This window comes from Salmo salar, chromosome ssa29 (genome assembly GCF_905237065.1).
Source record: "Salmo salar chromosome ssa29, Ssal_v3.1, whole genome shotgun sequence".
Lineage (NCBI taxonomy): Eukaryota > Metazoa > Chordata > Actinopteri > Salmoniformes > Salmonidae > Salmo > Salmo salar.
Window position 1 is genome coordinate 13525001 of NC_059470.1, and position 14744 is coordinate 13539744.

Genomic DNA, 14744 nt, shown 5'->3' on the forward strand with positions numbered 1-14744 from the left:
TAAACTTCTGACCCACTGGAATTGTGATACAGTGAATTATAAGTGAAATAATCTGTCTGTAAACAATTGTTGGAAAAATGACTTGTATCATGCACAAAATAGATGTCCTAAGCGACTAGCCAAAACTATAGTTTGTTAACAAGAAATTTGTGGAGTGGTTGAAAAATGAGTTTTAATGACTCCGACATCAACTGAAACTTCCGACATCAACTGTATAGTACCAGTCAAAAAACAACCATCTCTGCAGCACTCCATCAGGCCTTTATGGTGGCCAGACACCACTCCTCAGTAAAAGGCACATGACTGCAGACTTGGAGGTTACCTAAAGGACTCTCACACCATGAGAAACAAGATTCTCTGGTCTGTTGAAACCAAGATTGAACTCTTTGGCCTTAATGCTAAGCGTCACATCTGGAGGAAACCTGGCACCATCCCTACGGTGAAGCATGGTGGTGGCAGCATTATGCTGTGGGGATGTTTTTCAGTTAGTCAGGATCGAGGGAAAGATAAATGGAGCAAAGTACAGAGAGATCCTTGATGAAAACCTGCTCCAGAGCGCTCAGGACCTGACTGGGGCGAAGGTTCAGCTTCCAACAGGACAATGACCCTAAGCACACAGCCAAGGCAACGCAGGAGTGGCTTCAGGACAAGTCTCTGAATGTCCTTGAGTGGCCCAGCCAGAGCCTGGACTTGAACCTGATCGAACAGCTCTGGAGAGACCTGAAAATAGCTGTGCAGCGACTCTCCCCATCCAGAGCTGACAGATCTTGAGAGGATCTGCAGACAAGAATGGGATAAACTCCCCAAATACAGGTGTGCCAAGCTAGTAATGTCATACCCAAGAATACTCAAGGCTGTAATCGCTGCCAAAGGTGCTTCAAAGTACTGAGTAAATGGTCTGAATACTTATGTAAATGTTATATTTCTGTTTTCTCATTATGGGGTAATGTGTGTAGATTGATGAGGGGGGAAAACTATTTAATACATTTTAGAATAATGCTGTAACGTAACAAAATGTGGGAAAAGTCAAGGTGTCTGAATATTTTTCGAAGGCACTGTGTACACACAGGCCTGTAGGTGACCCAGGCTTCACAGGTGGAAAGTAGTGTGACAATGCAGACGGCTTGATACATGGCGACTTTGGTGTGGAGATCACTGTTTTGGAAGTCCCTGCATCGGAGTTTCCCCCGAAGGCAGCTGAGGCTAGCTTGATCCAGTTTTGAATTATGTAGTCGATGCTGCAGTCCTCCGAGAGGATGCTGCCCAGGTATTTGAATGACGGGACTATTGCCAGTGATGTGTGTTCAATGGTGAAGACATGGTGGGTGGAGGGCTGGATCTCCATTGGCAGACCACCTCTGTCTTGGTGGTGTTGATAGACAGTCCCATCCTGCTAGACTCTCACGGCCGTTACAAGGACGGACTGGAGGTCTTCCGGAGTGTGGGCCGCGAGCAAAGTCATCAGCATACAGCAGCTCAAGACCCCTCTCCATCGAAACCTTGGTGGTTGCTTGGAGCCTTCTGATGTTGAATGGGTTTCCATCCAGTCTGAAGTCCACCGCAACCCAACTGCTGTTTTCAAGCTCCTTGTGGAGAAGCTGGGTGACACATAGGAGGAAGATATTAAAGAGTACAGGTGCCAGCACACACCCCTGCCTCACACCGATGAGTACTCCAAAGGGCACTGACTCCAACCATCCTATGGCCACCCGAGTCATCATCCCATCATGGAACTGGCAAAGGATGTTGACAAATTTGGGTAGAATCCCCCATAATAGTTCCCTGCTCAGTGTCAAGCCTTGGAGTGGTCGACGAAGGCTATGAAAGGCCTTCTCCTGGAGTTGCTGTGCCGTGAATATCATGTTGACCGTGCTCCTGTTCTTTCTGAAGCCGCATTGTGACTCTGGCAGCAGTTCTTCTGTGATGTTATTCACCAGCCTATGTAGCGTCACCTTGGCCAGGACCTTTTCAGCAACAGCAATTTTTATTTATTTTACCTTTATTTAACTAGGCAAGTCAGTTAAGAACAAATTCTTATTTTCAATGATGGCTGAGGAACAGTGGGTTAACTGCCTTGTTCAGGGGCAGAATGACAAGAAGGGATATCCCCCGGCCTTTGCCAACAGATGGACTTGTCACCCTTGTTCTTATAGATGGTTACAATATTTGCACCCGTCACTGTTGGGGGATGATCTCCCGGTCCTAAACCTCAGTGATGTACTGGTGGAGCGTTCTGGTGCAGAAGTAACCTCCCTTCTTAAGTAGCCGGGATGCTGTCAGGGCCAGAAGTCTTGTTGTTCTTGAGGGAACGGATAGCTGATAACACCTCATGGAAGGTTGGCGAATGGTTGAGGTCTTGAATGGGTGGACAGACAGGCAGTTCTTCCAGGATGGAGTTGTCTGCTGGAGAGCGCTGGTTGTGTAGTGCTTCAAAGTGGTCAGCCCACCTGAACAGAATCTGGTTTTGGGCCTTCAAGAGAGTCAGACCGTTGGCTGTTTTCAGGGGGGTGATTGAGCAACTTCTAGGGCCTTAGATAGATTTAGCTGTGTTGTAGAAATTGTGCATGTCGTTTTTGTCGGCATCAATTTGGATTTCCTGTGCCTTATTCGTCCACCATTCGTTCTGCAAAGCAAGCAAGGTTATTTGCACTTTCTTGCGTGATGCTCACAAATTGCTGGCGGAGGGCAGCAGATGTGGGGCTGTTGAGAGTAGCCCTGTGCGCTTTGTGCATATTGTCCAGTAAGGTTGTGTCCGAGTTCTCATCGAACCAGTCCTGATGTTTCCTACCTCTGTAGCCAATGGAGTGGGCCGCTGCCTGATAGAGCACTGAGCTGATAGATGCCCACTTCTGGTCGATGGGGTCCTCTGAACTCAGAAGAGGCTCAATCTCTCTCAGCCTTTCAGCGAGAGAGTGACGGAACTCATCCCTTACTGCAGCTTAAGCCGGGTACAGTGCAGACGCCTCTTACTGGACTTCTGCAGGAGTTGGGGAGGGTATACTCACCTGCAGTTTAGCCAGTATCATATGGTGATCTGTCCAGCATTCTGCGCCCCTCATCGCACAAGTCAGCAGGACGACATTGGTGTCAGAACATCTCACTATGACGAAGTCGATCAGGTGCCAGTGTTTGGAGTGTGGGCGCATCCATTATGTTTTGTATTTGTTCTTCTGCTGGAACAAAGTGTTAGTGATGATGAGATCATGCTTGGCACATAGAGTTAGCAGTCTCATGCCATTTTCATTGACCTGGCCAACACCATGCCTACCCAGCACTCTGCTCCATATCCTGTTGTTCTGTCCCATTCCCACCCTAGCGTTGAAGGCACCCAGCAGAAAGTTCTGGTCATTCCTGGGGATGTGGTGAAGTGCCTCAACTAGTGACTGGTAGAAGCAGTCCTTTGCCTCATTTTCAGATGGTAACGTTGATGTGTATGCACTGAGAAGAGTGGCATAGTGAATCTTGCGTAGAGGGATACGGAGAGACATGAGTCTTTCACTTATGCCGACAGGTGTTTCGGTGAAGTTGGGTAAGAGGCTGTTCTTAATTGCCAGTCCCACATCGTGCTGATGTTGTTCACCCAGAGGATAACCTTTCCAGAAGGTGTAGCCTTCTCCCTCCTCTTTCAGGGAACCTTCATCCAGGAACCTGGTCTCACTCAGGGCAGCGATGTCAATATTGTAGCGCCTTAGTTCTGCGGCAATCAAGAGCTGTTCTCAGATGGGCTCTATCGTTATTGTTGTCAGTGTCCAAAAGAGTTCTGATGTTGCCAGTTTCAGGGGAATTATTTTCTTTTGCATTTTCCGACCGCTGAGTGGAACTCCTGATAGGTGCAGTAGCCTATCCAGGAAGGAGTGAGCAGGACATTTTTAGGCCACCTTTTCTAGCCCTCTCCCCAGCTGGGGTGAGCAGTGTGGCTCCTAAATAGGCTGCTCAGTCACACAGGGCTCTGCCGAGAGCAGCTGCCACTCAAGTCCCAACTGCTGGCGATCATAATAGCTCTGTCCCACTGACATGCAGGGGTCTGATTAAGGGCCCTCTGTGCATTCACTCCTGCCCCCATCACCAGACACCCCAATGCCACCAGGCTTTAGTAATTGAAGTATCCTAAATAGTATTTGAACCTACAGTACCAGTCAAAAGTTTGGACCCACCTACTCATTCAAGGGTTTTTCTTTATTTTTACTATTTTCTACATTGTAGAATAATAGTGAAGACATCTAAACTCCCGAGTTTCGCGGCGGTCTAAGGCATTGCATCTCAGTGCTAGAGGCGTCACTACAGACACCCTGGTTTGAATCCAGGCTGTATCACAACCGGCCATGATTGGGAGTCCCATTGGGCGGCGCACAATTGTCCCAGCGTTGTCCAGGTTTGGCCGGTGTAGGCATCACTGTAAATAAGATTTTGTTCTTAAATGACTTGCCTAGTTAAATAAATAAATGTAAAAGATATTAAATTAAAACTATGAAATAACACATGGAATCATGTAGTAATCAAAAAAAGTGTTAAACAAATCAAAGTATTTTTTATATTATTTAAAGTAACTCCCCTTTACCTTGATTACAGCTTTCACACTCTTTGCATTCTCTCAACCAGCTTCGTGAGCAATGCTTTTCCAAAAGTCTTGAAGGAGTTGCCAAATAAGCTGAGCACTTGTTGGCTGCTTTTCCTTCACTCTGAGATGTCTGTTATTTATTTGGGCTGCAATCAGAGGTGCAGTTAACTCTAATGAACTTATCCTCTGCAGCAGAGGTAATTTTGGGTCTTCCTTTCCTGTGGCGGTCCTCATGAGAGCCAGTTTCATCATAGCGCTTGATGGTTTTTGCAAATGCACTAGAAGAAACTTTAAAAGTTCTTGACATGTTCCGGATTGACTGACCTTCATGTCTTAAATTAATGATGGACTGTCATTTCTCTTTTCTAATTTGAGCTGCCATAAAGGCAAAGGGTGGATTTTGAAAAATCTCCAATATAAAATATATTTTCATTTGTTTCACACTTTTTTGGTTACTACATAATTCCATATGTGTTATTTCATAGTTTTTATGTCTTCACTATTATTCTACAATGTAGAAAATAATAAAAATTAAGAAAAACCCTTGAATGAGTAGGTGTGTCCAAACTTTTGACTGGTACTGTAGGTCTAACACACAACACACACACACACACACAGTTTTGAGCTCCCATACCCTGGCTCTGTCTCTTGTCTCTCCACTGGTGCAAGGCGGTGCTTGTGCTGTCAATCTCTCTCTTGGCCGTGTTCACGCCCTCCGTCAGCTCCCGGAGGCGGGCGCAGCGCTCCAGCAGCACCACCTTGTTCTCCTTCAGGATGCGGTTGATCTCGCTGCCCCGCTCTGCCTTGAAGTCCTCAAAGGCCTCTGCCTTAGGGGGAGGGGAGCTGGAGGGGAGAAACATTAGATCAGACATGTTGGACCTGTGCATAGAATAACACGTGTAATATACAGGACAGATGCTGTATAAAGGGACATAGGTGTGTGTATACTCAGTCCTAAGGGGTTCCTGTGGTCCTTGAGGCTCCTGGCTCTGGGGGTCATGCTTGCGACCCTCACGGTCTCTCTGGACCGGGTTCACAGATTCCACTGGCTTCCCTGGACCAGGACTCCTTCCTTCCACAGCCTCCTTCCTCCCCTGGCTGGACAGTCACAGTTGGGGGGGGGGGTTACATTAAGATGGTCTTGACACTGGCTTTCAATGAGAAGGGAAGGATTTGACAGTGATGTTACTCAGGACACTGACCTTGCTAGCTCTTTAGTCTTAATGGCTTTGGTCCTGCCTGGAGACAGGAGCCGAATGTGCCTCTCTGATGGAACTGCCAGCCCCACCCCAAACCCATGGCCCTCCACCACGCCCACCGTGCCTTGGGAGCCCCGTGACTATGACACAAAGTAACAACAGCATTCGTTTAAAAACTGTATGAACAACTTAAGCCTTTTGGCTAGGTCAACGTTACGGAAAATGAGAACTGGTTTGCAATTGGCCCTCCTGCTTAAACAATATAAACAAATTCCCCACTGACATATGCAAGAGGTTTGAAGCAGCACCATCTTGGTGGCCACTGGTCCAAGCATCAGGCAGAGACTAACCTTGGCTGCAGTGGAGCCAGCTGTACTCTGGGCTTTCTCCACCAGAGTGTAGTTCTGACACAGCTGGTCCTTCACCTTCTGCTCCTGCTGCCTGTTCAATACACAACACTTAACACATATGCCAAACTGACCTCAACACCCATAACATAAACTGATCCCATCATTGGTTGCCTGGTGAGAGTTACTCACACTGCAGGTAGAACTTTTCCTGTAGGCAGAGATCTAGTATTAGCTTAATCTCCCCAATCCTGACCTTAACCATGAGTGGGAAATGTGTCAAATTGTCCTTAGATCAGCATCTAGGGACTCAGTTACTCACTGCACGGCCTGCTTGAACTGGGCAAACACTTCCTGGATCTGCCTGATGCTCACAATCTGTGGAGAGAAGTCAGACATGGGGGAGATAAAACAGTATGAAAATCAGCCATGCTAGAAGAAGTTCGCTCCATGACAGTGACCCATCGACAATCCCTCCACCACAGCCTTTCTGAACTGCCTCAGTGCCCTTGCAACAGTAGAAGACCATCGTCTAAGTCTAGACATGCCACCGCCAGAACCCTACATTTGTTTTGTTTTTAAAGCGTCAGATTCTCTTTGAAATGAAAAGCGCTGTAGAAATAATGGTTTATTTGAAGTTGAAGGATACAGTTTTAGTCATGACCAGAGGGATACCGTTTTAGTTATTACACTGTGCCTTATAACCATATGTGGCGTGATAGTCTCCGCCATGTGACCCATTTGTTGTGTGTATGAACTCACATGTATGTGTAAGTGATAGGTGCACACACACACTACATGTTCATGTTTTTAAATGTATGTAAATTGTAAAGTATTTTGTCTGCAATGTATTTTTCGTTACGTGTCGGACCCCAGTAAGACTAGCTGTCGCTAATGGGGATCGTAATAAATCATATCAAAAATCCATCTCTCTACTGGGAGAGAATGTTAGTCTCAGGGGGTTCTCACGTTGATCTCGTCCAGGCTGCCCTCCAGATACATCCGCACCTGACTCTGGATCTCCGCGACCTGGGTCTCTGACAGCGTGTCGTAGGACATGCCCATGCGGTTAGCCTGCACACAATCACATACCCTGGTCTTATTCTCTAATAAAACCATAGCCTGGGTCTAAGACCTGTTTGTGTTGTCTCGCCAAACAACTCTGGGACTCAGGCTAAACCAAGCAATACTTAATACTTCAACATTGAACTCTTCTTTTCTTCCTTGAGGTTACTCACCAGTGTGTTGTGAATGCTGAGCTCCTGTTTCAGCAGCTGGATCTCCTTCTCCAGCTTCCTGACCTGGAGCTACACAAAAACAACACACATCCAATCAGATCTGGAGCTACACAAAAACAACACACATCCAATCAGATCTGGAGCTACACAAAAACAACACACATCCAATCAGATCTGGAGCTACACAAAAACAACACACATCCAATCAGATCTGGAGCTACACAAAAACAACACACATCCAATCAGATCTGGAGCTACACAAAAACAACACACATCCAATCAGATCTGGAGCTACACAAAAACAACACACATCCAATCAGATCTGGAGCTGCACAAAACAACACACATCCAATCAGATCTGGAGCTGCACAAAACAACACACACATCCAATCAGATACCATTCAACCCTGGCTAATCACTGCACATGTCTTGCCCCCATAACAATACAGTTATCAATACAATACCAGTACTTCAGTTTCTACAATGCTGTTCATCTGTAGGCAGTGTTATCGTCAATGTATAACCTTTACAAAAAACAATCCTACAGGATTCCTTCAAGGTACAAATGACCTTCGAAACAGGTTTTCGAAAGGAATATAATCAATGGACAAACAATCAATACGATATAGAGTTATAGTAATTAATCCGCTTTCATAATCCAAATGTGTTCTGGTGTGTGAAGTTGAGGTATAATCTCACCACTGGGTCGGTGTGTTCGTTGACAACAGGGTCCATCTGCACACACTTCATCCTGCTGGCGAAGCGCAGTGTGGACAGCTACGGTAGAGACAGAGCAGATCACACATCACAGGTCTCCACTTTACTCTAGGAAACGACACTAAACTAGGACTACAGGAAGAAGCCGTTCTCACACAGCTCCATACTTACTGTCTCTTCTATCTGAGAAGCCTCTCCATAGATGTTGGCCACCAGCACTGTGTTGCAGTTCCCACCTATAGAGATGAGAGCGGATTATATTGATTGTATGACTACCACTCCCAGACAGCCCAAGAAATTGCTCTTGCTAAGAAGCTGTCTGTGTTTCTTTTTGACCATTGTGATTGAAAACAAATCACAGTAAGGTACTTCATTGTTACCCAGACATTATATGATATTAAGATACAAACAGCTGCACTGGGCCTTTAAATCACTTGGACTACAAATTGATAACTTGACCATTGCTCTCATCTCTGTGCTGATTTCCCCCCAGTCTCTGTGGGTTTGGCTCACCTAATGAGTCCTTGAGGGCGTGGGTGAGTTTGGTCTGTCTGAAGGGGACGTGGTCCCTACGTCGGTCTGCCAGGGCCAGGATGGCCTGCTCCAGGAACGACAGGGACTTATTGATGTACATGGCCTCCTTCAGCACCTGGCCCCCTGACTGGTCACAGAGAGGAGAACACAGTTGGACATGGGGGTTAGTGCTAAGAACTGGCAGGAACTGGGGGGTTTTGTCATGAAAACTTGAAATCCACACGTTGCAATAAATACATAAACTGTCAAAAATAACACTATGAGAAAAAGTCAGGTATGAAACTCACTCCGGTTTTGCCCAGCCTTTCTGACCCGGCTAAGTCCACCAGATTCAGTTTGGAAGTGACATACTTTGCATCGGACAGAGTACGGGAGCGAGACTGTAAAACACAAATTGATAACATAAATTGACACATTACAGAACTATAGGATGGCTGCCACACTGTACACACTGCAATATACAAGACATTATACAATACATTAATAAGGCTGGAGAAAATGCAGTGAAGCAGTGAGTTGTGTCTAAGCCATCCTTACCTCAATGTGGACAGTGAGAATGCAGTGAGATCTGGAGGAGTGCTTGTTCAGGGCATGAGCTCCGATGATGCGATTCATCTCTCCCTGAATGTAGAGCAAAGAAGACCCTTCGTCACACAAATATCCATCACCTGTCCAGATGTACAACACTTCAGATGCACAACATACAGGTATATATAATTTTTCTCCCCAATTTCGTGGTATACAATTGGTAGTTACAGTCTTGTCCCATCGCTGCAACTCCCGTAAGGACTCGGGAGAGGTGAAGGTCGAGAGCCGTGCGTCCTCCGAAACACAACACAACCTAACCAAGCCGCACTGCTTCTTGGCACAATGCCCACTTAACCTGGAAGCCAGCCGCACCAATGTGTTGGAGGAAACACTGTGCACCTGGTGACCGTAGCGTGCACTGCGCCTGGCCCGCCACAGGAGTCCCTAGTGTGCTATGGGACAAGGACATCCCTGCCCCTTGGTTCTCCCGGTCACTGCCGGCTGCGAAAACCCAGAATCTCTAGTGGCACAGCTAGCACTGCGATGCAGTGCCTTAGACCACTGCGCCACTCGGGAGGCTTACATACAGGTATTTAGCACTCACCTCAAAGAGCAGGTTAAGGGCCGCCTCCTCGCTGTGGACGGGGTGCAGGGACAGCCCCCTGACTGATACCCCTCCCCCTGCCTCCTCCACCACCGCCATGCCCCCTGGCCCTACCCCTGGGCAACCCCGTACAGACGCCAGCAGATCCACCAGAGTCTCATTGTAGATCTCCAGGAAGGACAAGTGGACACTGAAGGCGTGGTCCGAACGCTGCTCCACCTCACAGAACACCTGATCAGAGAGACCAGGGTGAGAAGAACAGAAAATGTGTGTGGAGACAGAAAAGCCATTCACTTTGGTCCATTAGACTTGGGCAGGGAAAAAAACTGGTAGCCAATGTAATCCAGGGTTGAATGACTTCAAGTGTGTCACGTGGCGTAAATTATTGGTAAGTGTCGGGTGACATAAGTTGTCCTGGTCTACCTCCTGTAGGGCCCGAGGAATGATCCCTCTCTGTTTGTAACTCTCTGTGGCTCCAGTCATGGTGTACGTCTTTCCTGCCCCCGTCTGCCCAAAACACATCACAGTGCCTAAGAGTAAAACAAGCAAGATTTCAGGGTGGGGGGGGAAAGGTTTCACCTCAGTTCTGCCATGCAGCCAGAAAAACAAACTACCTAGCCTGTGTACCCAGCTGACTGTTTCTGCATTCAACATTCGCTACATTCTTGCATTGCCATTGGCTTTGAGCAGAATCAGACTGGTATACAATCAAACTATGACCATGGTAGTGTAAAACATAGGGACAGGGTTAGCCTACCATTGTACCCCTCCAGGGCTCCCAGCACCACCCCTCGCCCAACGCGGCCATATACCTCCTCCTGGGACACATCATGCAGCACCCCATCCAGCCGGAACGACCAGGAGCTCAGCTGGTTGTTCACCACTCCCTTCCTGGAGTCCTTCCTCTGGTGGACACTTACTGTCTGAGAGATCATCACACAGATAGCCATGTTGAAGCAATTAGAATAATCTGCTCATCAACTCCTTCAACAAACTAACCTGTTTAAGGGTTAATGATGTGGTTTGAGATCAATTTGATATGTCTCATTTATGCATATTAAGGCTGTGTTATTTTAAATGAATGACAGAATCTGTCATTTCAACAACCTATAACCTAAAACCTTGCCACATTGTTTAGTAACATTCGTTAAGTTACTCACCACTCTCAAATTCAGAGTTAAAAATGTCACGTTTACATAATGCAAATGAGATTGGAGGGGAAACTGCAGCACTACACTGTAAAACATACCTGTCCGTCTGGTAGGTATTCAATGAGCTCTTGAGCAAAATTAGCAGTCGGTCGGCTTCGAATTAACACCCTCACTTCACTGCCGGGGTGGACAATCATCATGGAACTTCTAGAACGACAACAGGTCCGAAGCAAAAGTCATGCATGTTGTGGGCCACCTAGCTAAGTTAGCTAGCTACTGTTAGATACCAACTTAAGAACTTAGGCAAAAACGTATCTACTTACAGGTATTTTTTGCTAATTTGTAAACATCAAACGTGTTTGTCTAGCTAGTAAATAAATCAGCTGTTTAGTGGCTTGTGTAGACGAAATCAAAATGTTCCCATATGTTGACATCTATTGTCATGGAAACAGTGGGCGTGTTTGTGGGATCCTGCATGAGAGACACAGAAATGGAATGAGTAGAAAAGTCCAGGCCTGGATGTCAAAATATTAAACGCATCAATTCACGTTTTACAATTCTAGATTCAAATCAATTTCATTCCAAGGATGTTTTTTTTCTTCAATTCCAATTCAGACAGTCGAAATTCCTATTCCATTCCAAAAAGTATGGTTTTTCCAATTAAATTCATATTCCATTCCAAAAAGTATGGTTTTTCCAATTAAATTCCTATTCCATTCCAAAAAGTATGGTTTTTCCAATTAAATTCCTATTCCATTCCAAAAAGTATGGTTTTTCCAATTAAATTCCTATTCCATTCCAAAAAGTATGGTTTTTCCAATTAAATTCATATTCCATTCCAAAAAGTATGGTTTTTCCAATTAAATTCCTATTCCATTCCAAAAAGTATGGTTTTTCCAATTAAATTCCTATTCCATTCCAAAAAGTATGGTTTTTCCAATTAAATTCCTATTCCATTCCAAAAAGTATGGTTTTTCCAATTAAATTCCTATTCCATTCCAAAAAGTATGGTTTTTCCAATTAAATTCCTATTCCATTCCAAAAAGTATGGTTTTTCCAATTAAATTCCTATTCCATTCCAAAAAGTATGGTTTTTCCAATTAAATTCCTATTCCATTCCAAAAAGTATGGTTTTTCCAATTAAATTCCTATTCCATTCCAAGGTTGGTTCTTTTTCAATTCCAATTCAATTCCATGTAAATTCTCCACTTCATCTTCAAATTTCAGAATTGAATTGGAATTTCAAATTAAATTGGAATTGACCCCAACCCTGGAATCCAGTCTATTTATGCCATTGCATGTATAGTGGCAAGAAAAAGCATGTGAACAATTTGGAATTACCTGGGTTTCTGCATAAATCTTTACATACAATTGGATCTGATCTTCATCTAAGTCACAACAATAGACAAACTCAATGTGCTTAAACTAATGACACACAAATTATTGTATTTTTTCTTGTCTATATTGAATACGACATTCCACAGTGTAGGTTGTAAAAAGTATGTGAACCCCTAGGCTAATGACTTCTCCAAAAGCTAATTAGAGTCAGGAGTCAACTAACCTGGAGTCAAATCAATGAGACGAGATTGGAGAATTTGATTAGAGCTCCCCTGCCCATAAAAAACACTCACAAGATTAGAGTTTGTTATTCACAAGAAGTATTGCCTGATGTGAACCATGCCTCGAACAAAAGAGATCTCAGAAGACCTAAGATTAAGAATTGATGCCTTTCATAAAGCTGGAAAGGGTTACAAAATTATCTCTAAAAGTCAGTCCACGGTAAGACAAATTGTCTATAAATTGAGAAATTTCAGCACTGTTGCTATTCTCCCTAAGAGTGGCCTTGGAAGGACTGCAAGAACACAGCGCAGAATGCTCAATGAGGTTAACCCAGCATACTTCCACAATCAAGGGGAGAGAAACTCAGACCTGTTCCATGACCAAATTATTGTACTCACGATATTGAATATATTCATATTTTTTGCTTACTGCATACTATTTAGTATGTTCTAAATAGTATAAAGTATTGTTAGTACATTTAGTAAGCAGTAGGCTGGAAAGACTTTTGACACAGCCCTGATAACCTGTATAGCTCCACTCCACAATGGCACGATTGTGAAGGTGTGCAGTGCAGGTACTGCCTTTTAGATTCATACCCATGAATGTTTACACAGTGCGATTGCATCTAATAAAAAAAGTGTATAATACATAATGTATATAACACATCGGGCGACATTTTTGTGTTGGTTCTAGATCTATGATGTTATGGGGCTATTTTGCTTCCACTGGTCCTGGGGCCCTTGTAAAGGGCAACGGCATCATGAACTTTACCCAGTACTTGGACATTTTAGCTCAAAACTTGGTTGCCTCTGCTAGGAGGCTGAAACTTAAAAAAGACAATAACCCCAAACACACATCAAAATCCACAAAGAACTGAACCCATAAACGTAACGGACATATACCAGGAGCTGTGCCAGGCCCGCCACGTCTGTTGACTCATCCAGCTGTAACACATAGAATTCACTGGCTTGTATACAAAGCAGTAATTGTTTCAAAACATCTAATGCCATGTCACTGATGCGTCATGAAACAGTTTAATTTAATGAAGGCATTGTCTGTATATGTTTTTGGCCTTTTCCCCCAGCATTGTCCCAGATATATCTGCGGCAGCAGGAAGAATAACGTCCTCCACAATAGTGTGAGGTTAATGTGATTGGATGTTCATTATTTGACTAGGCTACCTGTGTTTGACATTGTGTTTTTATTTCGCCAAACACTATATGGTTTAATTTTAACCTCACCCAAATGTATAGCCCCGTTGGAAAATATAAATGTACTGTTTGAAAATGTGAAATGTTATATTTTATTTTTTAAATGTGAATCACATTTTTATTTGGCGTACCCACGACGGCATTGCGTGTGTACCGCAGTTTGGGAATACCTGTTCTACACCAACAAAAGGAACATAAAACTCGACATCCCAAATATGATCTGGCTAAAAGTTCTTAAATCAGTTATAGAACCCATTGCCCTCTATGGTTGTGAGGTCTGGGGTCCACTTACCAACCAAGAATTCACAAAAAAATATATATATCTACAACCACCTAAAAAGGAAGCAACTCCTACACATTCCACCACAAAGCCCTCACCAAAAGAGAGATGAACCTAGAGAAGAGTCCCCTCAGCTGGTTCTGGGGCTCTGTTCACAAAACACAAACAGACCCCACAGAGCAACACAATTAGACCCAACCAAATTATGAGAAAGAGAAAAGATAACTATTTGACACACTGGAAGGAATCAACCAAATACCTGAGCAAATTGGAATGCTATCTGGTTTTACACAGTGGCAGAATACCTGACCACATGACTGTCACAAAATTAAGAAAATCCTTGACTATATAGACCCAGTGAGCATAGCCTTGCTTTTGAGAGAGGCCGCCATAGGCAGACCTGGCTCTCCGGAGACAGGCTATGTGCACACTACCCACAAAATGAGGTGGGAAATGAGCTGCACTTCCTAACCTCCTGCCAAATGTATGACCACATTAGAGATACATATTTCCCCACAGATCACAGACTGACAAAGAATTGGAAAACAAATCAAACATTGATTTACACCCATATCTGTTAGGCAAAATACCACAGTGTGCAATCACAGCAGCAAGATTTCTGTCCAGTTGCCATGAGAAAAGGGCAACCGGTGGAGCACCAATATTTATCTGTTTATTTACTATTCGTCCTTCAACCACGTGCACATTGCTAAAACAATGATAATATAATGCTTGAAATGTTTATATTTTTTAAACCTTTGTGAAGGAAATGCTTACTCTTCATTTCTAAATGTTTTTTGTTGATATTGTTTTGAGT

General features: G+C 44.4%; 1 protein-coding gene across 2 annotated transcripts in view; it reads right to left on the reverse strand.

The window, feature by feature from the left end:
* The window catches only part of kif9 (kinesin family member 9), a 17497-nt gene extending 6158 nt beyond the window's left edge, over nt 1-11339 (reverse strand). Inside the window, exons 1-17 of one of the 2 annotated variants that reach the window (XM_045710628.1) lie at nt 11200-11339; nt 10975-11083; nt 10483-10648; nt 10149-10255; nt 9726-9956; nt 9131-9214; nt 8881-8973; nt 8573-8720; nt 8231-8295; nt 8042-8119; nt 7343-7411; nt 7074-7178; nt 6427-6482; nt 6108-6198; nt 5761-5897; nt 5507-5656; nt 5193-5401 (exon numbers count right to left, since the gene is read on the reverse strand). In XM_045710628.1, the coding sequence (XP_045566584.1) occupies nt 5193-5401; nt 5507-5656; nt 5761-5897; nt 6108-6198; nt 6427-6482; nt 7074-7178; nt 7343-7411; nt 8042-8119; nt 8231-8295; nt 8573-8720; nt 8881-8973; nt 9131-9214; nt 9726-9956; nt 10149-10255; nt 10483-10648; nt 10975-11076 (1891 nt within the window). In that variant the 5' untranslated portion in view covers nt 11077-11083; nt 11200-11339. Of the gene's footprint in view, nt 1-5192; nt 5402-5506; nt 5657-5760; nt 5898-6107; nt 6199-6426; nt 6483-7073; nt 7179-7342; nt 7412-8041; nt 8120-8230; nt 8296-8572; nt 8721-8880; nt 8974-9130; nt 9215-9725; nt 9957-10148; nt 10256-10482; nt 10649-10974; nt 11084-11199 lie in introns of those variants that run through there. The other variant, XM_045710629.1, reaches the window with a different exon arrangement.
* Between the last annotated feature and the right edge of the window lie 3405 nt (nt 11340-14744).